This window comes from Lissotriton helveticus, chromosome 6 (assembly GCF_964261635.1).
Source record: "Lissotriton helveticus chromosome 6, aLisHel1.1, whole genome shotgun sequence".
NCBI lineage: Eukaryota > Metazoa > Chordata > Amphibia > Caudata > Salamandridae > Lissotriton > Lissotriton helveticus.
In genome coordinates, this window is record NC_136067.1 from 583,887,832 (window position 1) to 583,912,991 (window position 25,160).

The window sequence follows — 25,160 nt, forward strand, 5'->3', positions numbered from 1 at the left end:
TAGACAGGGATGGTTACGTTCCACTGCTTTCAGGCAAGAGGTTCAGAACAGAGTTTTAGACATGCCATTTGATGGCGAATATTTATTCGGCCCCAAGGTGGAGGAAGCTTTACAACTGATAAAAAAGGATACTGAAACAGCCAGATCCTTGGGCACTCTACAATTCCACAAGCCGCCCTTTCGAGGAGCGAGAGGACGAGGAACGTCCTTCAATAGAGGTGGATACCAACAACAACAACAATCCACATACCGACAAGGTAATCAGCGTTATCAGACACAGCGCTACCAGTCTTATGGGCAGAAAAGATCTCAATACACCCCAAACAGGGGTAAGACTAATTACCGCGGCAAAGACAAGCGACAATGTCTTTCCACCCTCACAATCGACTTGGCGGAAGAATATCAAAATTTTACTCCAACTGGCAGTCTATAACAACAGACAAATGGGTCCTGGATATTGTGGCCAGGGGCCATGCCCTCGAATTCGAAAAATTCCCTCCTAATGTACCGCCAAGAGGACCGCCTCCAGCTCACCTGAAGGAGCTGCTTACCCAAATCAAAATGATGATACAAAAAGGAGCGATCGAGAGCGTTCCTCAGAGGATGAGAGGAATAGGATTTTACTCCAGGTTCTTCCTGATAAGGAAGAAGAACGGGGAGTGGCGCCCGATCCTCGATCTTCGCGCTTTAAACAAATATCTAAGGAAATTGACATTCCGGATGCTGTCTCTTCAGGAAATATTGCATCTTCTAGCAGCAGGAGATTGCATGGTCACTTTAGATCTCCAGGATGCATATTTCCACATCCCCATTTTACCTCGCCACAGGAAATTCCTTCGCTTCAGGGTGGCTGGCAGGGACTACCAGTTCAAGGTTCTTCCTTTTGGACTGCGGTCAGCTCCAAGAGTATTTACAAAGGTGTTAGCTCCAGTGGCTGCACACCTCCGGCTGGAGGGAATACAAATTTTCCCATATCTGGACGACTGCCTTATAAAGGCCAGTTCTCACGAAACCGTTCAACACCACCTTCAACAGTGTCTGCACCTGTTTCAATCCCTAGGCCTGACAATCAATTTCAGCAAATCCCAATTACAATCGTCTCAAAGAAGAGCATTCTTAGGAGCGATTCTGGACACTCAAAAACTCAGAGTTTTCGTCTCCAAGGAGAGACAAATGAAGATAAGTCGGCTAGCACAAGATCTCATGCAAAGAAAGTCAGTTTCTGTCCGACTATACAAATCTTTTCTAGGGATGGCATCGGCTTGTATTCCATTACTTCCAAATTGCCGACTTCGAATGAGGCCGCTTCAGGAGGAACTAACCTTGCAGTGGCAGCAGGTTTCGGGCACTTTCGAGGACCTCATTCAAATCACGCCACTCATGAAGAAGTCTCTTCTTTGGTGGACACAGAGGTGTCATCTGAGTCAGGGTTGTGCGTTCCTTCAAGAAGCACCAAGTCTCACCATCACTACAGATGCATCCCTCGAGGGCTGGGGGGCTCATCTACAAGGCCTCACGATCAGCGGCAAATGGACTGCGCAACAGAAACTGTGGCACATCAACCGTTTGGAGCTGAGAGCCATTTTTCTTGCACTCAAGGCGTTTTGTGCCATCATTCAGGACACCAATGTGTTGATACGAACAGACAACACAACAAGCATGCACTACGTCAACAAACAAGGGGGAACTCGATCTCTTCTCCTGTCTCAAGAGGCGCAGGATTTATGGACATGGGCTCTTCACCACAATGTGCATTTGCAAGCAGTGCATGTTCCGGGGACGGAAAACGTCCTAGCGGACGCACTCAGCAGAACAACGATCACCACCCACGAATGGGAGCTTCACCAGGAGACAGTGGAACATATATTTCATCAGTGGGGTTGGCCAGATTTAGATCTATTTGCGACAAGTACCAACAGCAAATGCCAGAGCTTCGCAAGCTGGCACCCCCACAAGAATTCTCTGGGGAATGCGTTCTCCATCAATTGGTCTCTGACGTTTGCGTACGCTTTCCCGCCGATTCACTAGTCCCCAAGGTTCTGCGGAAGATGAAGAAAGAACCTTGCCGACTCATCCTGATTGCGCCCAGATGGCCACGCCAGTATTGGTTTACAGAACTCCTCCTACTGTCAGAGAGCAAGCCGATCCAGTTACATCCAATCCCGAACCTGCTTAGTATTCAGGAAGGTCAGGTCTTCCATCCGGACCCAGCATCGTTGAGATTAGCGGCCTGGCTCCTGAACACCGTGAGTTCGCAAACCTGAACATTCCGGAAGACTGTAAAGAGGTGTTGGCCAAAGCTAGAGCGCCCGCTACCATCAAGACATACAGTCTGAAATGGAAACGCTTCTGTATCTGGTGCCGTTCAGCAGGGGTTCACCCTTTTTTGGCAACACCTGAGGAAATTCTTCCTTTTTTCCTGCAATTAGCACGAACAGGTCTGTCTCATGCTACTTTAAAGGTGTTTCTGGCTGCAATATCCAGATATCGACAGGATGGTTCCAATTCTCTGTACTCAGCACGAATTATCCAACAGTTCTTTAAAGGCCTCTTTCGTATGTTCCCTCCTGTACGCCGTCCGCCTCCTTCATGGCAGCTGAATGTGGTCCTAGGTCAACTAATGCGTCACCCATTCGAGCCCATCCATAGAGCTGACTTGAAGTTTCTTTCGTGGAAAGTATCACTGCTCTTAGCATTAACATCCGCCAGGAGGGTTAGTGATATCCAAGCTTTCACTGTGCATCATCCTTTCCTGCAATTCACAAGCGATTCTGTGATACTTCGCACAAATCCTAAATACATTCCGAAGGTACCTTCGGATTTCCACCTGAACGAACCTGTTGTTCTTAAATCGTTCTTTCCTGACCCGCAAACTCCTGCGGAAAGAGCTTTGCACTCGCTTGACATTAGAAGATGTCTTAAATTCTATCTGCAAAGAACGTCTACTGTACGCACTTCTGACCAGTTGTTCATTACCTACGGTGCGATTCGTAAGGGGCAGGCAGTATCAAAACAGACTATTGCAAGATGGATATCTGCTGCCATTGCCTTTTGCCATGCACAGGCTGGGAGACCTTTACCAGCTGCGCCCCGAGCGCACTCTACAAGAGCTGTCTCCTCATCTACGGCCTTATTTGCTGGAGTCCCTCTTCAGCAGATCTGCAAAGCGGCTACTTGGGCTAGTCGCCATACCTTTACCAGACATTACTGTCTCGAGTCGATCAGCGAGGCTGATACTTCTGTGGGTCGAGCTGTTCTACGGCATCTGTTTCATTAAGGTGAGCCTCTGTTTCCCACCTCCTTCTTTCTGCTGTCAGACGCTTCTTATATATTATGTTTTTCACATATTCCCATGATTGCATTATGTTATGCTTTATACTATATGTGTATTTTCACTTTGCATTGTTATTTGCATTACTAACTGACAAGCTTGATGTCATGGCGTCTGTTCAGCAAAAAATATGTACTGCTAGCTACTCTGATTCAGGCATGTGAATCTATGAAAGACACCCCTAATACTGGAGAAGAACAATAGTTACTTACCTGTAATCTGTGGTTCTCCAGTATTGGTGTCTTTCATAGATTCACATGCAACCCGCCCACCTCCCCTCAGAGGCTTTTGGCTATTATGTTTACCTTCACTCCTTGCGAGAAAATCTGAGAGCCTGAGCCTCTGGGGAGAACATTCTGGTGGGTGCTGGCGCCTGATTGGCTGTAGTTTGGACTATACATAATGACTAGGAGTGTCATAGATGTGGAAGTTTTTTGCCTACTGTAGCATTGGCTGCTTTAATTCCTGGTTCATTTCTATTGGTGTTACTACATATTTATGGCATATTATTGCTTTTTTATGTACCGTGGGACTCCCACTCCGACGACGAGGAATGATTCAGGCATGTGAATCTATGAAAGACACCAATACTGGAGAACCACAGATTACAGGTAAGTAACTATTGTTCGTAAACATAAAGGAAAGTTTCAATTCTTTTAAGGACGCAGAGACGAGGATTATTCCCGCCCTGGGTTCCTGAGAACTATTCCCAACCCAATGGAATACCGGTTGTTTCCTTTGACTATCGTAAGTTCACAAGTATTTGATCTTTTTTATTCTGGTCCTAGGGAGGAGATTTCGCCAAGTCATTTTTAAAGTTCTGGTTTATAAGGTTACTGTTTCTATGAATAAGATTTTACTATATGTATCAAATGTTCTCTGATTGGTTGTTAAGACTAACAATTTGAGTTTGAAGTACAGGTGCATGGTCCTTCTATGTGGCTTATTTCAGGATCCAATGATACTACAGGATAATAATTCAAAGAAAGGGAACCACTCCTGTCCCACTCAAGAAAGAGGAGGATGTTCAAGGGATACTCACCTATATGGGAGAATCTCACTGCTGATTGGATGAACTGTTGTAGTTTCTTCCCCTTCTGCATTCAGGGAAAGTTCGTTTTTATTGTTGATTTTTTAAGGCTGCTAGATTCAATAAATGAAAGCAAGCAGAGCATATTCCAGGCCTCCATGTCCTTAATAGAATTGAACCTTTCCTTCATGTATACTAGGAAATTCTTAATTTTACCCAAGAAGGAGTAAATTGTGTCAATCGGGAATGACCCATCTCCCAATAATAGGGACAATGTCCGGTCTTTCTTGGGTCTCGCTGAACTTTAGGCAAAATTTGTGGAGAATTTTGCTATGAAGACTTCAAGTGTTCGGCAACAATTTTTTTTTTTTTAAGTCTAATGTTTGAATAGCTGGATGTGCACCAGAAATGTTTTAACCGCATTAAAAATGGCAGTAATGCCATTACGTTGCAAGGTATAAATCCTTAAGCTAGGGCCATTATTACCACTGAAGCAAATGGTAAAGGGTTGGGAGCGGTACTATCACTAATGAACGAGAATTCAAATGAATCTATTATTGCATGTGCAATATAAACCTCTCTCTCCCGCAAACGGAAGGTTCTCTACCATAGAGAGAGGGAAGTTTGGTTGTGTATGGGGTGGGAACAAGTTCAGGGAGTATATTGGGGGGGGGCTGATTCTTTAATGCTTTCCGATTATAAACCTCTTACCTAGATTATAACTACTACTGGTATGGAAAGATCTACTCCAAGGTTAACTAGAATATCCTTGAGATCATTGGACTACAATTATGGTACTTAACTTACCTACGCACCAAAAAAAGGTTGAAGATTTATTTAAGAAGAGCTCCTTTGCTTGATATGGACCTTGGATGTAACTTGAGTTGAATATAGTGTAGCTGTTGTGGGCAATGACATCTTGAATGAACAGTTGGAAGACAATTAAGAAGCTGATCTGGTACCTAATAAAGTCGGAAATATGTTTCAAGCAAATGGGAAAAAGAACTTAGCGGAGATGTGAAACATTTTTGGGAAGTATAGGATGAGCTGTTTTGAAAGATGATGGCTTCCTAATGAGAGGACTGCTGCTCCTAGTACTCAAGAAGGGAATCCTAGGTCTCAATCATGAAGGCTATTTATGCATAATTGAAAACAAAAGAAGAGTCAAATCACAATATTGGTGGCCATGAATAGATATTGAGACCGAGAGAGTTGTCAGTGTAGAATGTTCAGAGGCAAACAAGACCCTTAACACTTTTAGTCCACCCTTATCTCCCCTTGAATGTCCTGGAGGTCCATGAGAAGCGTTAGCCCTGGACATTGTAGGTCTGATTTTGGTGGTCAAGTTGGTGCAGCACTATTATTTATAGTTTTATTTCATTTATTTTCAAAATGGGCAGAATTGTGCATCCTTGAAAGTGCTGAAGCTATGGTCGTTACTAAGTCTCTCGACTAAACATCCCAGCTTAAGGGCACGCCCAGATCATTTTTCAGTGATAACGGGCCACCTTTGTCTTTGAGGTCCTCTACAGAGCTTTTTGTCCAGGAATAATATTGTGTGGCGACATACTTCCTTACACCATCCATACACAATTGTGCTGTTGAGCGCTTTAACGTGGTATTAATGAGGCACATCCAGATGACCATCAAAAGTTGTAATAATTGGAAGTTGGAGTCCAGCAAATTACATGGGCCTACCACACTTCACCAACTGTGACAGGGTATACCCTTTTCAAAATCCTCATGAGTAGGAACCATTCACTAAAGACATTCAAGCATGGGTGTGTATTAAGCGGAATGATTTGTCTCTTTACAAAATGTTAAGAAGAACATAAACAGAGCCAGGGGACAATATACAAATACTATGATCAGATACATGCTGTGCGAGAAGCGAAGTTGTCAGTTGGTGATTGGGTAAAATGAAAACGAAGGAAGAGGAAGGGTCTGAGTAAATTTGTCAGAACATTTGAAGTAATTAGTGAGTACAATAATCTAGCAAAGCTCAGTGTTGGAAAGATTTTGTGTTTATTATTTATTTATTTATTTATAAGTTTTGTATAGCGCCAGCTAGACCCGAGGGTATCAGAGCGCTTCACAGCAGCTACAATTATGCGTCTTACCAGCGTGGGCAGAATTCACAGCTGGTTAACGTAAGAGCATTGCATACAAATTTACCATACAGTTCTTGTGGAAGGAGTTCGTTGGTGATAGCGAGAGGGGTGTGTATCAAAAGAATAACAATTTAAAAACTTTGAATCCGACCCACTACCCGTCATCAGAGGAGTCCCACAAGGGTCAGTACTCTCTCCCCAACTCTTCAACATCTACATGGAACCCCTCACCACGCTACTCAGGAACTCCAACATCCCCTTCCACCTCTACGCGGATGACACGAAGATTTATCTGGAAACCACCTCCATGGACGACATGCACAAACTAAATGGCACGCTCAAAGAGGGCCAGCAATGGCTCTCACAGAACCACCTTAAACTTAATCAAGAGAAGTTCTACTCATCTCCAACAAAGACGAAACCCCCCAAATCGAAGAATGGCTTAAAGCCGTTGATGCCCTCAATGGCACCCTCACGCCAACGGACTCGGTAAAGTCCCTAGGTATCACCCTAGACCCCAAACTAGACATGAAAAAACACATCTCTAGATCTGCCAAAAGCACGTTTCTCAACCTGAAACTTCTTTACAAAATAAAACCCTTCCTTCCTCCGAAACACCTTCAACAGGCCACTCAAGCACTGGTGCTCTCCAGAATGGACTATGGAATCGCAGCCCTGACCGTATCAGCCAAATCTCACCTAGGCCCCCTTAAAACCACCCTCAATGCCGCTGCAAGAATAGTACCAGGAACCAAGAAATTCGATCACATTTCTACGCACTCAAGGAGCTGAAATGGCTCCCAATTGAACATCGAACCAACTTCCGAACTGCATGCCTTACGCACAAAGCCCTTCATACAGGCAAACCAGAATACCTGGCCGCTAAACTCAAAAAGGCCGGCCAGTCCAGGAATCTCAGAAGCTCCAACACGCTCCTTCTCATCCCATTGAAATCTCGGAAACGCAAAACCGCAACTAAATCCTTTGCACCCAAGATCTGGAACTCCATGTCCCCCCCCCCCATTAGAACTACCACCTATTTCCTGAAATTCAAGACCCTACTCAAAGCCCTCTTCCTAGAGCGCATCTGATCTTAACGAGATGAACACATGACACCGCAACACAACCTTGTTGTGGTAATGGATAATACGAGAAATGTTGAAGGGAGCAGTGGTGAAAGTTCCCACTATATGGATCCATGCACTAGACTGGAAGGCAGTTGGTGCCTCCATGAAGTTTGATGATTTGTTTTAGGTAAGTGTAAGCATTTGGGTTCTGAGGTTTATTTTCTTTTGCCCTTTACTTTCACTTATGTTTTATGTCTATGGTAATGTAATGAGATGCTGTTCTTTCCTTATTGCACTGTTCTTCTTGTTTGCTAAAGATACGTTGGACTGTATGTGCGCTCGTGCCTTCAAATTCCATATCTTCCTTGAGTATTGGATTGTAATGGCCACAGTGTTCTGAATGTTGGGAGGAGAGGTGTGTGCTTAACGGGCTCTGAAGCAGCTGGAGTTGTTACCGCTGGAATAAACTTAATTAAGGAACTTGCATTACTCATTTACAAGCAGCCAAGTCTGACCTGTTAACCTGCGAACACAGGTGTTAGGATGCATTTGTATTTGTCGTGTTAGCATTATTAAATTATCCCCATTCCCATATCATTTTATGACATCGGTATATAGTTCTAGCCTTTCCTGTTGCTCGTTATTGGTGTCTTAATCCAGTGGATTCCATGATTTGAGCTAAAACTGCCGGTATGCACCTAGTTGTTAAAAGGAAGCAGAGGAGGTAGTTGTGGTGTGCTAGTACACGATACTTGGCAAGCCTAACCCTAACCAGACAGTAACCTTGCGCAACACAATCAGGATATAGGTATTACCTTCAAACCGCTTTCGTGCTTTCCTACGTAGCGACTACTTCAGAAACAGCTTGGCAGAAATATATATCCCAAATGCAGTATGTTGATTACACTTCTCTTTGGTAGAATTGAAGCACACGGCCTGCTCAATAATGTTGTTAACGTGGTGGTGACATTTGTTTTCCTCTGCAATAGAACATGAAAAAAGTAAACCTCACCACTGTACCTGTTACTTTTGGGTCGTAACTGATGGGTGTACTTAAGCAGGGAATAAATATCTTAGCATAAATACGCAGACTGCAGATCTGTCCTCGAGAAATCGCTTATGCACGGTCTCCGGATTTACTATACATTCCTCTGTCTTTTAGTTGGCCTGATTTTTGCTTGCATGATGCACCACTTTATCTTAAAAGGTATCTCCATTTGTCCTTCTAGTCACACCCGCATGTAGTATTTCTCTACTTTTTTGGGGTTAGTTCCATTTAAACTTTGCTCGATCCTTTCATTAAGATTATTCACCGATAACTTATCCGTTAGCACCCTCAGACCCTAGGCACTTGCTTTAAGCTACCAAATTCAAAGTTTCTTAATTTGTCAGCTTGAAATGAAGAAAGGTCTTGTTGGCCCTGTCCGAATGAAGCCGTTTATACTAAATACTTTGTTTTGCTAGGCTGGTTCAACGTTTTCTTGCGAGTTTAAGAGGCATTTACTGTTTGCATTCATACACTTTTCCAACAGAGAGGACAAACTTTTGGGCGAAAAATAGAGGAAATGCCAGATATCATTTTCATGCTTCCTTTAATAAAATGATCTGCGTGTAGTGGCTGGCAAATGCTACTTGTGAAGGAATGGTGGCATCGGGTACCAGCATGAAGAGCCAGCTACCACAAGCAGATTATAGTAAGCACTTGGCTGCAAAATCGACTTAAACCCTGCTCTACTCCTGGATGTAGTTAATGCCTGCTAGATAACACAATTTTGGAAATTTTTATTATGCTCGCAAGTAACAATATTCTCAGAGTTTCATCTTTGAATTTGAGATTAAACGCAGCATTTTAACAGAGCGACTGTACTTTGGCAAAACCAATAGGCCTGACTCTATTGTGTAAAATCCTTCAAATGGCAGTTGTGAATTTGCTACCGATTACAAACTCAGGCATGCAATTCATCAGATGACTTTCTTTGGACTTACAGGTCTGTGGTTTATGCAGAAGTGGAAAAAATCTGGCTCCTTACTTCAGCTGACATGTCGAGATCACTCCGACCCTCGACAGACCTTCCTATATAAACTGAGTAAAAAAGCAGGTCAGATGTTACGTTAATTGTACATATTCGAGTTGATGGCAATGTTTGGAATAGTGTGTGTTCGTGTGTAATGTCAACGTAATAGACTAGATTACACAAAAACTGTTATACAAGCGATGATGGTAAAAGCATAAACAGAAGAATTATATACATAATACATCATACTATCTAGCATCCTCATATGATTCTTGATTTTGTTTGTGATATTTTACACGTTTTTAAGATAATTTCCTCTTCTTTTTACCCACTAAATTCAAATATGGTCTACGTTCTTTTAGTTGGTAAATAGTAATAACATTCACGGGCTATCAAGGTCGTGTGCTAGACAGATTATTTCTGTCACAAGCGTTAGGTAGTCCACAGCGAAGTATGTGCCAAGTTAAAGCAGTCAACAAAACAACACAATAATATCCCCCAACGAAGTGAGAAACACAAAGAAACATTTAATGAGCAAAATTACACTAGGGGCCCGATTCACAAAAGGCCGCGGCACTCGGAGAGGTGACTAGTGGCGGGTGGACCTCTGTACTGGAATTACCCATTGCGGAGGTCCCACCACGAGTGTAGGGCCCCCGCGACAAATATGGGGTCCCTGCCACGAGTGCAGAGGCCCTTTGTAAATCGGCCCCTAATGTCATTAAAATAGTTAATGGGAACCAAATATTCGAATTCTTGAATTTTTAAGACTGGCATCCATATGGACACATTCACAACAAAATGCAAATCAACAACAATAACAAGTTTATTCACAACAAAATACTAAATCCCTGTATCTGCTTGTCCTAGATTTCCTCATTTTTGGGAACTGTGAAATAACTCACATAATTATAGAGGATACCAATTAGAAACCAGGATATACTTCCAGGCATATCGCCTTACCTTCCTTATACAACTAACTTCAAGAATAGTTTTACCGCACAATTTGTTCTTTTTTTTAAACCATTTTTTCCAGTTTGTTTTCCCTTCGAGGAAATCTCTTACCTGAGATCCTTGTTAGACAGGTATGTGTAGTTTTCATTATTATGCTAGGGTTTGAAACGCCATGCAAAACCTTTCTGCATAGCTGCACAGTTAACTTTGTGGGTGATTGGCGGATTCCCGCAGCCACTCCCCTTTTCTTATAGCAGAAACCTATTTATATGTAAAGGTTTGCCCAAATTGTTTTTTTTTCTGACTAAACAAGTTGAATTTATTTTTGTAGAAGCCGTAAATCCTGTTTATTTAGCTTGCAGTCTATGAACGTGAATTAGACTTTTTGTGCCCCTAAGTTTTATTAATGGCTCACTTATGATTAAGATTGTTACTATTCTTTTATTACGTTTGAGAAATATGTAGTTTAACTTTTAACATCAGTTAACTCTAGGGAGGCAGTGTGCATGGAATGTTCTAAAGTAACACACTTCACCGTTAAATTGAAACTGCTTCTGTTCCAACAGGAGGTACACATCATCCCTTATCAGTGATCTGATTGCAACACAGACATCTCTATTCTTTAGCAGAGGGGAAAGATGGGATAAGTGCTGTTAAAAAATGGGAAATACATTTTTATTAATATGCCTCCTTCAGTTACCTTTATGTAATGAGCTAGCTGGACAGCTTGCTCAAGGCACTGATGCATGCTGTGAAACAGAAATGATTCAGTAGCTTTGTGGGGGAGAAAATGTAAATCCTTGTCATCTGATTGAGATTTCTAGCTACAGATTCCTTACCTTAGAATATTCCCCAGGTATCAGACTGGATTTGTAAATTTTCAAGCAGTACCCCTGCGTGCTGGTAGCCTATATAGACCCCACCCCAGCGCGCTGGTGCCAGTTTTTTCTTTCTGCGCCAATCAACGCAGATATGGATAGAGTTACCTTCCGTAATTTTTGACTGTCATATTTCTCAACTTTTTGTCAAAGCTTTTTTGAGATTTTCATCTCCTGCTGTCTTCCCCTACCTTGATGATTGGCTGTTGAAGGCGGTCTCACCTCGTCTTTAACATTAAGACAAATGTGATCTTACTGCATTGATTATGATTCACTGCCAACATGCCGCATATATATACCTGACTCCCTCTCAGAAGCTCCTTTTCATCTGTATCATTCTGGGCACAGTGCAGTTATTTGTTTTTTTTGGGATAATCAATGTTATTAGCATTTATAAATAAAACATATAAAGACAGCCAAGAAATTTACGATTCTGCAAAGTCCATCATCAGAACACAGCAGGAGGCGTGAACCAATAAAACCGCCCCTGAACACAGTGTTTCATACGAGGGAACAGAGCAGCCATGTAAAAGGAAGACAAACACAAAATTCAAAACAATAGGTTTAACCATTTGCCCCATACCCTCTCAAACTTTTCCGGACACACTCTGCCCTCAAAGAGGGGCTCTTCTTGGGCCGCGCACCAATCCACCCCTCTGCACCATTTGCAAACAGCAGGATGCTTGGCTTGAGACCAGGCCGCGGCGATATCTCGCTTGGCTACTACCACCGCCATACCCAGGAAACGCTTGTCAGCTCGAGAGCCGTCCAAGCCGTTAAATACTCCTAGGAGGAGGCATAGGAGATTATGGGGAACCTGCTAGCCCAAAGTGTTTGAGTACAGACTCTATACCCATCCAGAAGGAGGTGAGACCAGGACACTGACAGACCATGTGGTAAAAATCGGCCGGGCGTGGCCACAGCGGGTACAGTCTGGTGAGGGGCACAGACCCACCTTATGTAGACGCACCGGGGTTAGGTACGCTGTGTGAAGGTAATAAAGTTGAATAAGGCGTAGTTTAGAGAAGGGTCTTAGAGCTTTGGGAGCCATTAGGGCATCTCGCCAGTCTGCTTCCTCCAGGGGAACCAGCCATCCCTCCCTGTGAGCTCGCAGCACATCTAAAGTGGCAGTGCCGTTGTTCACTAGGGAACGATAGACCCGCGACACTCCCCCTTTTCCCAGGTCCCCCGTGATGATCTGCGCCTCGAGCGGGTTAAATTCGGTGAGCGAGGTATCTGGTGAAACATGTGTATGGAGGACGTGGCGGAGTTGCAGATATTTGTAAAATTGTGTAGGGTTAATGGAGTGGCGCTGTTGCAGGTCGGGGAAGGCCCGGATGTGATCTCCAACCCAGACATCCCCAAGGAGTGTAATACCAATCCAGTACCATTGCTGAAACCCTCGGAGAGCAGATACTTCAAGTAGACATGTGTCGTGCCATAGAGGTGTCTGTTGGGTGAGTTTCTCGTCTCATTGTGTGTAGCACAGGGCCGAGCACCAGGCCATTAGGACTGCAGTTTAAGGCCTTTCCTCCCAAATGGCAAGTCCAGGATATTCAGGCTATGATGTCTGTTTCAGCCTCAATCCTGGATCTCAAGTGAGACTGACTCTAAGGCTGTTGGGCCTCATGGCCTCCTGCATCCTTTTAGTGACACATGCCTGTAGGCATATGAGGGTTTTGCAGCGGAGCCTGAATTTCCAGCGGGCACAGTATTAGGGGAATTTCTCCGACCTGGTCCAGATCTCGAAGAGAACTGCAAAAGACCTGCAGTGGTGGCTGACAAACTGCGATTGGGTCAGCAGCAGGCCCCACTCCCTTCCCCAACCGAGCTGACTGTAGTGACAGATCTGCCACTCCTGGGCTGGTGTGGCCATCTGGGAGATGTGGAGATCAGAGAACTCTGGTCTCCAGCAGAGTCCAGGCTTCACATCCACCTATACCAAGAAGATCAGGAACAACTGGGCCCAAGACATTTTTGTGGCTCCGGATTGAGCAAAGATAGTCTAGCATCTTGCACTCCCGAGTTTGCCCATTGGTCGTCCGTTCAGGATACCCATTCAGGAGGATCTTCGATCGCAGCAAAAGGGCAAGGTCCTGCTCCAAAACTTGTGCACATTCCGTCTTCATGCTTAGCGATCGAGCGGCTACGGTTGACAGCTTTCGGTCTTCCTCCTTAAGTCTGTGATGTTTTTCTGGCAGCCAGGTGTCCCTCCACAAAGGTAGTATATGCCTGCTGTTGTGACAAGTTTGTGTCATGCTGTGCATCCAAGGATATTGATGATCTTTGTGCGCCCTAATCCCAGGTTCTGTTGTTCGTTTTTTCTTTGGCCCAGCATAGGCCTGCTCTGGGCACTGTTAAAGGTTATCGGTCCGCCATTTGGCATTCTTGCAGTTGCCGGACCAACCTTCTTTGTTCACATCATATGCTGTGACTAGATTCCACAAAGGCCTCCAACACATGTTTCTTCCGAGGCCATTCATCATGGTTCAATGGGATCTCAATGTGGTTCCCACCTTTCTTATGTGCACCCCTTTACCACCACTATACAAATGCCTGAGTCGCCTGCTTACCACTACAACAGCTTTTTGAGTGTCCATAACATCAGCCAAGAGGGTCAGTGAACTGCAGGCTCTCTTTGTGCACCCCCCACATACCACCTTTTACCCAGACCAGCTGGTTCTAAGGACCTGTGCTTCCTTCCTCCCAAAGATTGTGACACCACCTTTTCATGTGAAGTCAAAACATCGCCTTGCCTAACTTCTTTACTCCACCTTACCCTTCTAAAGAAATGGAGAGACACCATGGTCTGGATCCAAAAACAAAACTTTTGTTTTACCCAAATAGCGCAAAAGAGTTCCGGGTGGATGGTCAACACTTTGTAAGGTATGTCGAGCTAAGAAAGGGAAGGCCATGCATAAAAGTACCATCTCATGAAGGATAGTTCTCTGTATAAAGATATTCTACACATTGGCAAAGAAGCAACCCCCTGAGGGCTTGGGTGCTCATCCTGCCAGAGCTAAGGCTGCGAACACTGCGTTAGGTCACAGAGTCTCTGTCCTAGACATCAGTCAAGCAGTAACATGGGCATCCTTGCGTATGTTCGACAAACATTACTGCCTGGATGGTCAGGTCCATCCTGACTGGCACTTTGACCATTCGGCCCTGCAGGACTTTTTGGTTTAATCTATTTCGCAGACCCACCTCTCGGCAGCTATTGCTTGGGTACCTGTTATAAGGTAAGGAATCTGCAGTTAGAAGTCTTGTTAGATTTAGGGGTCTATAGTTGGCATAGTTAGGTACCTGTGACAAATAGGGACCCTTGTGTCTAGTCAGGGTAAGGGGGTACACTCCTAAAATAACCCCTGCTCACCCCCTTGGTAGCTTGGCACGAGAAGACAGGCTTATCTCAGAGGCAGTGTGTAAAGCATTTGTGAACACATACAGTAATCAAGTGACAACACTACAGATGGACTCCACACAAGTTGTATATTAAATATAAGTATCTTTTATATAGATTTAACACAAGAACACAAACGACAAAAATCCACAATACTCTACTTAAAATGGTAGAATTCGCTTAGTTCTTTCTTGAATGTAAAATGCGACACTTTGAGTCAATGTACCTGAAAATGCGTAACGCAATACAACAAAAGTGTTGCAGGGAAGGTGATGCGTCGGTTCCTTACACGCAAGAACGGTGATGCTTCGGTTCATTACTGCTGCATAGGGGACGGCGATGCGTCTGTTCTTCTCTGCGAGGGGAGATGATGCGTCGGTTTCTTACTGAGCTTCCGTGGCGATGCGGCAAGCAACGCCGTGATGCGATGAAGATTTGGTGCAAAGAAATAAAGATGTTGTTGTCTTCTTGGTGCGATACGATGCGGACTTGACAGGCCCTGCGACATGCTTCCCGGTGATGCGGGGGCATCTGCTGCGACGTCAAACCTCTTCTCCGGCGATGCGCTGTGTTTCCACAACCATGCGAGCCGCTACAGGCCCTGCGACACACTTTCCGGTGATGCAGTGACCTCGATCATTTTCTCCAGCGATGCGAGGCGCTTCGGGGGCCCTGCAATGAATCGCCGGTTCTTTTTTTTTTTTTTTTTTTTTTTTTTTTTTAAACCTTTATTGTGCATGAAAAAAGGACAAATACGGGCCCACAACCATCAGGCCGGCCACGATACTTTGAGCACAAGAGCAAGCAATACAGATTCTCAGCGGCACCAGGATGGATAGCAACAGTCAAGTAATAACACTCCAAATGATTACGCGTCGCCGGGCAAACAGGAGGAGTGAAGGTTAGTTTTAAAAGTTTTTTTTTTTTGACGTATAAATATAAACAGTGAAGAATAGAGACCAAGGAGTACTGAGTCCGTACCGTTACTTCACAGCATGAGCAGGCAACAGCATCGTATGAAATCAACTGTATCAGCTAGCAGCTCAGGCAACATGGCGGATCAAAGCAAAACAACAGGATCGTAAACTGGCAAGTACACGCCATGCACAGCGCCACCCACTCCCCACTAACCCTTATCTCGGACCCAGGACAGAAATAGGTGAAGAAAAGCGCAGGAAATAGAAAAAAGAAGGCCCATAGAAACGAACTGTGTAAATTAAACCATCCCCCCCCACCCTACATCAATGCGGAGGCTACGGCCTACCCCCCCCCGGCAGTGTGTCTGTCGCCCACTAAAGAACCCGAAATATAGGCAAAGAAAAAAAAAGGAGGAATAGAAAAAGAATTCCCTAAAACTCGAGGAGGGCCAAATTTTAAATCCCCGGCCATTAAATACTCTCCACCCTACCCACAATACCAAAATCAGAGCTTCCATGCACAGAATGAAATAGGGAGAGACATCTTAAATCGCTGCAGCACGCGTCGAGGAAGCGTCCCATCTCGGGCCCCCACCCGTCCCTCAATCACAGTTCACATGAAGAAGATCACTCCTAACCCTGGCCAGATTTCAAGCGTCCCCCTAAACATGGCTCCGGGAAAGAAACCGCCCCAGATGGAACAAAGGGGTAAGATGGCCGCCCTCGGCAAGAAGAAGGTCCCCATGCACAAAATGAACACCTCCAGTTACAAACAATGGCATCAATCCAGAAGAGTGCCGCTCCCAGGTCCGCCCGATGCAGCATAGAACAACGATTGAAAGCCACATCATGCCTAGCGTGTACAGTGTAGGAACATAGTTGCATCGCCAGCGGAGCCATGAACGAGGATAAGGGTTCATTGTCCGACAATGAGAGTTGAGGCAGAATAGGAAACAGTGTAGCTTCCGCGACATGAGCTGGCGGTAGTCCTGCAGAGAATTCAGTCCCAGAATGTTGCTTCAATTGACAGTCACGCGGCAACAATGTTCCCGTTGCGATGCCGGGAGGGGCCCGGTCTATGCTGCCAGAGGGGACAGCTGACGATACACTCTCCGAACCGAGAGCGGCTGCATCCAGTTTCGCGCCGAGTGCGCGGTAACTCTCATGCCAGTCTGCCCTTAAATCGGCTAGCGCTGTAAGAATGGAGGCATGGGTGAATATAGGCGGGCGATCCAATGAATCTTTAGTGCGAAGTACAACAAAGTATTCCGTACGCCACCCGAGGCCATGGAGGGCGACCCCTTCAGGGGCCGAGATGGAGCCCATCAGAGCTGCGGAGGAGACGACCGCCATATTGAGCCCAACAAGGGGGTCACCGATCACATGAGTGAATTACACGATAGGCAGCGGGGGTGTGATCGCACAATAAATCCTGGGCTCCGCTATGTGCATGCAATAAACCACACAAGTCCCGTCGTGGAGACCCAACCAGGCATTAAAGCAAAGGCGAGCTGCAGCGTCCAGCGTCCCAACAAAGAACAGAATAGCGCGGCTCACCTCAACGCCGCTCTGAGAGGGAGTAGCGATGTAGACCCACAGTCGGTCGATTCACGCTTCCCCAGGAGAGAGCAGAGCGGGCGTCTTAACAGGCGATGGATCGTGGCGGGGAACAGCAGTCACACCACCCGGCGGTAGGGTCCAAGGAGTTCCGGCCGTCTCCGGCTGTGCACATCAATCCGGGGCACTGATCCAGGGCTCGGCATCGGTCATCGGGTGAACACGCCAGTACAACCATCAATCGGGCAGGTAGGGACACCGGAGAAACGCCCCCGGCAACAGCGCGCTTCCCTCGTCCTTTCGCGGCAGCGCTGTAACAGGATAGAAATCAGGATAGGGTCGCTAAAGGCACAGGCTCGGGGAGCCGGGCGATTACACGTCCGTCTCCGCCGCCATCTTGGCTCCTCCGAATCGCCGGTTCTTGGGGGCCGCGACAGGCCCTGTGACACGATTCCCGGTGATGCAGCGGCATCTGCTGCGATGTCGATCCTCTTCGGCGATGCGAGGCGCTCTCATGTTGTGCAGCGGCAGCTCAGCGTCACGCTCGTGAATCGCGCTTCCAACTCCTTGCGATGCGCAGTTCCTCAAAAAGACCAGCACAACTGCAGGCACTTCCAAAGAACTCTGAGTCTGTTGTCCCTGAGACTTCAGCAGGAGGCAAGCTCTTTTCTCAAACCCTTGGAGATCCTTACAAGTTGATGAAATTACACACAAAGTTCCTCTCTCCTTTCTTTGGCAGTCAGGCAACTACTGCAGGCCAATCCCCAAAGCAGCACTTCCGCTTAGGGATAGTCTCGCCTCGGTCTCTCTGCTTCCACTCCTCAGCAAAGGTTTCTTCTTGTTGTCCAAAATGATCTAATTCTCTGGGGTCTGGGTCCCCTCTTTTATACACAGTTTCTCTTTGTTCACTGAAGGCAGGGAGTCCTTTGCCTAGTCCAAACCCGTTTTTGTCAGTCCTGGAGCACTCTTGTTTTCATGACTCATCCTTTCCGTTCACAGTGCAGGGCAGAGACATCAGACGCACCACAGGAGGAGGAGCCAGCATTGTGGAGGAAAGGCACAGCCTTACTCAGGTCCCAGGTGCAATTCCTCCCACCCATCTAGGTGCAGATCTCTCTATTCAGCACTGTGCTGGCTCGCCCTGTCTCCTGGAACCTCCCAGCCCCTGTCACTCAAACCCTAGACAGGGAATACACAACCTAGCGGAGGCAGGCTTGGATAGTTAGACAAGAAAATACCTACTTTCTAAAAGTGGTATTTTCAAACACAGAATGTTAAAACCAACTTCACTAAAAGATGCATTTTATCATTCTGAGTTCAGGCATACTAAACTCGAATTTCTACCTAGTTCCCTAAGTTAGATAGGATTATAAGATGTAATAATCAAACTGCCCATTCTGGCCTATGGGGAATAGATAGCCTTGCAATAGTGAAAAACGAAAATGGCTGTAATTCACTATTAGGACATGCCACACACATCAGGGCTTGTCCTACCTAATACTTACAGTGCAACCTGCCATTGGGCCTACCAATAGCAATAGCAGATCTGAGATACACTTTTACAGGCTGCTTCTGTGAGTGGTACAACCAGTGCTGCAAACCCACCAGCAGCATTTGGTTTACAAGCCCTGGGCACACTCAGTGCACTGTATTAGGGTCTGAACAGTAAACCAAATCAGCCAGTCATGGAGTCACTAATCCATACATCAATTTACAATAGGGAGCACCTGCAGCAGTGGCACAGTGCCCAAAGCATCTAACACCATCAAAAACATATAAGGCAACAGCAAAAATGGAAGGGAGACCCACGCCAAGGTGCCAGGTCTAACAAGTCTCTATTAGATAAACGAGTTACTTACCTTTGGTAGCACCTTATCTGGTAGAGACTGTCTATCCACAGATTCCTGAGTGACCCTTCCATCCTCCCGCTCTGTGAACTGATTTTGTTTGGTCACCTCTCTCAGGGCCTAACAATACACACCAGTGTGCCAGAATTGTTTGTGGTTTCATGCTTCTGGCATGAAAAGTCTCAAAAAGAAGCTGAAGTCACCCCATTGTGGTGCTGACTATATAGGCACCATGCACGTCACTTCCAGTGAGCATGATGCCATTGCGGAGCCAAACAATCAACACCTACAAGAGCGCAGGGGTTAAGTCTGAAATATTTTGGATCCAGTCTAATGCCTCAGAAATATTCTAAGGCAAGGAGTCTGCGGCTAGATGGTCTCTACCAGATAAGGCATTATCAAGGGTAAGTAACTTGTTCAAAAATGCATATGCGATTCTTCAGTTGAACCCAATCTTCCCTCCTGGCCTTGATGTTTTTTATGCCGTACAATGATCAGAAAGCCCTCTTAAGGGGTGACATCTGTTGGATTGGGTTATCTAGGCACTTAGTAAAACCGAGGGATATTTGTGAGGGTCTTTTTTGGTTCTAAGGGAAGATGGCTCTAGTGAGAAACTTCAGGCATCTCACTTGTGTAAAAAGTACTGTAAACTTCAAGAGGCATGGCTTTGGTTTTCCACTGAATACAGATAGTTAAACAATGGACCCTAGCATTTGTCATACGTGTGCCAGTGGCTTTCCACAGAATCTTGTAATATGCCCCGACTGTTGGTTACAAATTTATGACCATAGCCTAAATATTGTCTAAGCTTGTATTTATAATGTTCTATTTTTTTGGGCCAATACCTCTCAGAAATCGGCTTATTAATTTGGGAGAGGGTGACCCCTACTTAGCCTGAAAAACACAATCTGGTTAAGTCAAAACACAGTTTAGAAAGGATCTCTGCTGAACCCCTGGTAGCCAGGCACAAGCAGCAGGCAATCGCCAGAGAAGTGTGTGTTAAGTTATAGCAGTACCAACAATTTCAAAGTCAAGAAAACAACACAATGGAATCCTAAAGCACATATAAAAATGTAGTGGGAAAAATCCACTAAGATCATTAAGCTAGGTGAAGAGGAACCAGAGATCCAAATTCTATAATTGTTTTGGGCAAAAAAGTGCCTAGAAATTAGTAAAGCGCATTTGAAAAACAATGGTTTGTGGTCGGCCAGGACCTCAGTCAATTTCAGGCTGACCAAGATGGAGTTGAAGTCGGATACATCAACTAGATTGTCTTCATGAAAGATGTTACCTTTATACGGAATCTCCAACTACTGGGAAAGTTCCTCCTGGTCAGTCCAGCTCCCCTCTAAGGGCAGGCTTCAGGGCACCAGCTCTCTAGCCAGCTAGATCTCCTACAGGGTCTAGTCGTCTGTGGTTGGATGGTCCCTCTTAGAGTCAGGAGTCATTCTGCTTTTTTGTGTCCCTGAAGCAGGTAAACTGAAGGCTAACAACTTGACCCTTAGAATGCAGTTCCAGTCCTTGGGTGGCAGCTGTATTCAGTAGACCTTCAGTGAGTTACCTTATTTCAGTAGAAGTCTAGTCCTATTGCACCATGTTATGTCATTCAGGTGGAGCCTTCCTAAGTCCAGGAATGTTATGAGGCGTTATTGTTAAAGGTGCCATATTTAGACTGTGCACAAGCCAGTGGTTGGGGAAATTCTGTCACTGAATCCTATTGTCTTGTAGTAACCCTCTGACCCCAACCTCCTTTTGCAGCACCTCCTATTTGCCTTAATGTAAAATTTCCCAGGAATCCATGTCTCAGTGTAGCAGAACGCTTCTGCCAACAAGCAGGTATTCAGCTCCTTCGTCACACCCACATTTAGATGAGCTCTCCTTCCACCTGACAGGGTTAATCAAAACTAGTTATCCGACGAGCACAGGCGGCGGTGGATGCCATGGGTGCTAGAGATGAGCAGGCGGCACTCTTTCTGGCGGACATGGACCGTGCCTTTGATTCGGTGAGTTGGGTGTATCTGTTCACGCTGTTGGCTCGTCTCAACCTAGGGCCGGTCTTCTTGTCGTACGTTCGTCTTCTCTACACCAACGTAACGGCCTCGGTCCGCGTGGCCGGAGCTACCTCTGGGCGCTTCCATATAGGTCGTGGTACTCGGCAGGGTTGCCCCCTGTCCCCGTACCTGTTCGCCCTCGCCATGGAACCCCTGGCGTCGCGGATGCGAACAGATGCCCAGGTGCGTGGCTTTGTCTGGAATGGGGACCTGGTGGATAGGATTGCACTGTATGCTGATGACGTCCTCCTCTTCCTTACTGATCTGCGGCAGTCGGGTCCCCGGGTTCTGGAGATTATGCGGGTGTTTGGCGAGGTCTCGGGTCTCCGTCTTAACTTGAATAAATCAACCCTGTGGGTGCTAGGTGGCGGAGTGGTTGCCGACCCCTGGGCGGCAGAGTTGCGAGTGGCAACGGACGGCCTGAAATATCTGGGCGTCTTTCTCTCAGAGTCGCGGGCCGTGGCCTGGGCGCGTGGAGTCTTGCCGGTGTGGGAGCGGGTCCAGGCTGATGTTAAGACCTGGTCTAGAATGCCGCTCACTATTTTCGGAAGATCGGCCATCTTTAAGATGGTGGCGCTGCCGCGGCTCCTATACCAACTCCAGAATTTCCCTCATCCCATCGGCCTGGAGTGGTTCCGCCAGGTTAATTCGGTGTTGGGCCGCTTCTTGTGGGCTGGCGGTGCGGCCAGAGTGGCGTTGAAGACGTGCTTTCTATCCACATACTGTGGTGGCTTGGCCACCTCGGACCTCCTCTCCTACTACCAAGCTTCGCAATTACTGGTCCTTAATGAATGGTGGTATTGTGATAGAGGTGATCCGGCCTATGCCTTGGAACGATTGCTTATGGGTGATCGCACGCTCCACACCATCCTTTTTTCGGCCCGTCTGCGCCGTGGGTTGCCATCTGTCACCAGGGTGGTCTTTGCGGTGTGGAGACAGTCGCTACGCCGTATGGGATGGTGGGGCAGATATACGGCTGAGACGCCGCTTTGGCATAATGGTCTACTCCCGGAATTGGCGGCCCTGACCGGATTTGAGGGCTGGGAGGCCATTGGGGTTACACAACTGGGCCAGGTCATGTCCGGCGCCACCCTCAAGTCCTTCGAGGAGCTCCGCGCGGAGTTCCAAATGCCTCAGTCCCAGTTCTTCCGCTACCTCCAGCTGCGACATGCCCTCGCCCCGAGCGTCGCGGGCCTCGACTCCTTGCCGGAGTTCAGCCCTATCGAGGCTAAGGTGTTTATGGGGGACCTGGGGGAAAAGAAGGTCTCTATAAGATTTACCAGACACTTGTGATCCATTGCTCCTCCACCCTACACTCCCTTCGGGAGACGTGGGAAGTAGACGTGGGCCCCCTTGATGAGGACGACTGGAGGGAGGCACTGGAGTCCCCACGCGGAACCGCTATTGCAGTCCGGCTGTGGCTAATTCAATTTAAATACTTGCACCGCGCCTATTATACGCGTGAACGGCTGTGGAAGGCTGGATTGATTGCATCTCCGGAATGCCTGCGCTGTGGAGCGGTGCCTGGCTCCTTGTTGCACACGGTGTGGTCGTGTGGCCGGCTGACTGGATTCTGGAGGGGTGTGTGGAGTTGCCTGGCTGAGGTTCTGGGCTGGGACCTCCCTCGTACCCACCGGCTGGGCCTACTACATGTCATGGAAGGGATTGGGGGTAACGTTTATAAGCGCCACCTGTTGCTCTTGGGGCTGGTCGTGGCTAAGCGAGACCTGGCCCGGGCGTGGAAGTCAGTGAGGGCTCCCCCCCTGTCTGCTTGGAGGGCTGGGCTGGATTATTTTATGGGTCTGGAGAGGCCGATCTTTGAAGCTCGGGGCTGCCCGCGCAAACACTACAAAATCTGGAAGCGTTGGGCTGACTACCGTGGCCTGTCCTTGGACCCCCCGGCGGAGCAGGAGGAGGACACTTGATCACAGTGACATTTCTGGCCCGAAGCGGTAAAGCCCTGGTGGCATCACATCTACTTTCTTTTCCATTGCTTCTGTACACGTGTGGTAGGGGGGGTTGGGGGGGGGGGGTGTTTTGGGGGGGGGGGGTAGAGTTGTGGGTTAGGGTAGGTTGCTGGGGAGTTTCTATACTGAGCATATTCTGAGCCTGTTTTTACCGTTTTTTGCTGCCTATGAAACTGCTATATTGATATTGTTGTGGTGATCTTCGAGTGTGGAGACGCCACATTCTTGGTGCTCATTTGCTCAATAAAATTGGTTGTGAAAAAAAAAAACTAGTGGTTTTACTTAATGTGATTGGAACTTGGCTGTCTAGGATGGTTCTGGGAATAAATATTAGAGAAGCTCCCTGGCATCTTCCAAGTCAAAAGAGGTAGTGCGACTCTTTTTATCCATTTCTAGATAGCAGATCCCTGCTAAGCAATCAGCAGTTAGCACTCATCTGCTTTTTATGAACTCAGAGGCAGGCTGTTGTCTTTTGAGTCACTGTTAAATCTCCCAGCAAGGATTTAGCTCTGGAGGTGTGAAGAGTAGCAGAATTGGTTTAAAGCCAGTTCTAACCCAGGCAGCCTACAGTACATTTTATAAAGTTAATTTCCCAATATGGTTAATAAAAATCAGATGTTACCACAAAATCAGATTTTGAAAATGAAGTAGGTAATAATTTTGAAGCATTTATCTATCATTCACTTTGATAGAGATAAGAAAATAAAGATGTTAAACCCATTTAGGCCTGTTCATGGGAAGATCTAACAACGCCTACAAAATTAAATAGCTTTTGGATTTTATTTTAACTCTAACCCGCCCAGAGCACAGTGATGGCCCTGGCAGACATATATCTTTATTATATGTGGGTGATGTAAATACACACTTCACTCCACATATAAAACTGTGGGTGCATTTTATGTGTTATCAACAGTAGCATTACAGGACAAATGAGTGGAACCAATTGTACCAGTAACATTTTAGAGCCACGCCATATACACTGTGGCAATGAATAGCAGTGTCGCTATGCACAGAGTCCTAACACCAGGCAAAATAAGGTTGAGAAAAAGGCAAAAAATTTGGGGTGACCATGCATAAAAAGTAAATTTACTACAATACTTCTGTTCCCTCCCAAAAAAACAATACTTTTAGCATTAAGTGTAATGCAGTCCTATGTTCGAGGATCTTCCAATGGCAATTATAACATAGTTCACATAATTTGCAGAATGGGGAAAGCCAACTGCAACCATGTATAATTTAGCTTGTAACAAATGTGACACAACTTCAAGCCTTAGCACATTAACAATTTCATCAAAATATTTTAGTGGATTGTTAATTATAACAAAAGGTAACTTTTGAATATAACTTGAATCTATGTGTAAAGTTACAGTTGTGTTTACCTCCTTAATCATTTTTAGTGTAGAAAGATTTCTTTTGACTAAACAGTAGGATCATTTAATACCAAAGATATCCAGAATAGATACATTTATAGTGGGGTGCATATTTGTTTTCTGTAAAGGATAAGGCCTCCAGAAACTTAGAAATAGGCAAATATACCAATAATTCGATGGCTAGTGATAAATTTCACTGCCAGCTACTTGACAACAATTTTGACTGATTGACAGATTGTTCTCTGTCGATGTTAAGATGTTTCACTTTGTAGAAGACTTGCATTTAAATAGATAAGTAAAGTACAGATTCACATATCACGCAAGATTGGTGTCTGATACTGAAGAGGTGCAGCACGATTTCTTGCCTTATCTGTCAGTATTAACTTTAGACTCCGTCTACCTACTGGATATGGGCTAGTGTATCAGTAACCGCCAAATTTTCCTTACTGAGCAATATTCAATTTGGTTCAATTATACTATATGTTGTGGTTTTGCTACCTCACAAGTTGAAATTAGGAAAGACTTCAGGCCTGAACTGCCTAACTGGTAAGTTTTATAAAGCTTATGCTTGATCTCTCCTTGCACTGTTCCACAATCTTTTCTCTCATTTTGCCATGCCAGGCAGTATTCACGACTCTCCATGTAATGCCACCATAGTACCGAAA

At 45.9% G+C, this 25,160-nt stretch overlaps 1 protein-coding gene across 2 annotated transcripts in view; it reads left to right on the forward strand.

Annotated features, from left to right (window-relative positions):
* The window catches only part of FAM135A (family with sequence similarity 135 member A), a 938,545-nt gene that overhangs the window by 798,565 nt on the left and 114,820 nt on the right, over positions 1 to 25,160 (forward strand). For both annotated transcript variants that reach the window (XM_078648016.1, XM_078648017.1), the window contains one exon: positions 9,528 to 9,638. In XM_078648016.1, coding sequence (XP_078504142.1) covers positions 9,528 to 9,638 — 111 coding nt within the window. The remainder of the gene's footprint in view (positions 1 to 9,527; positions 9,639 to 25,160) is intronic.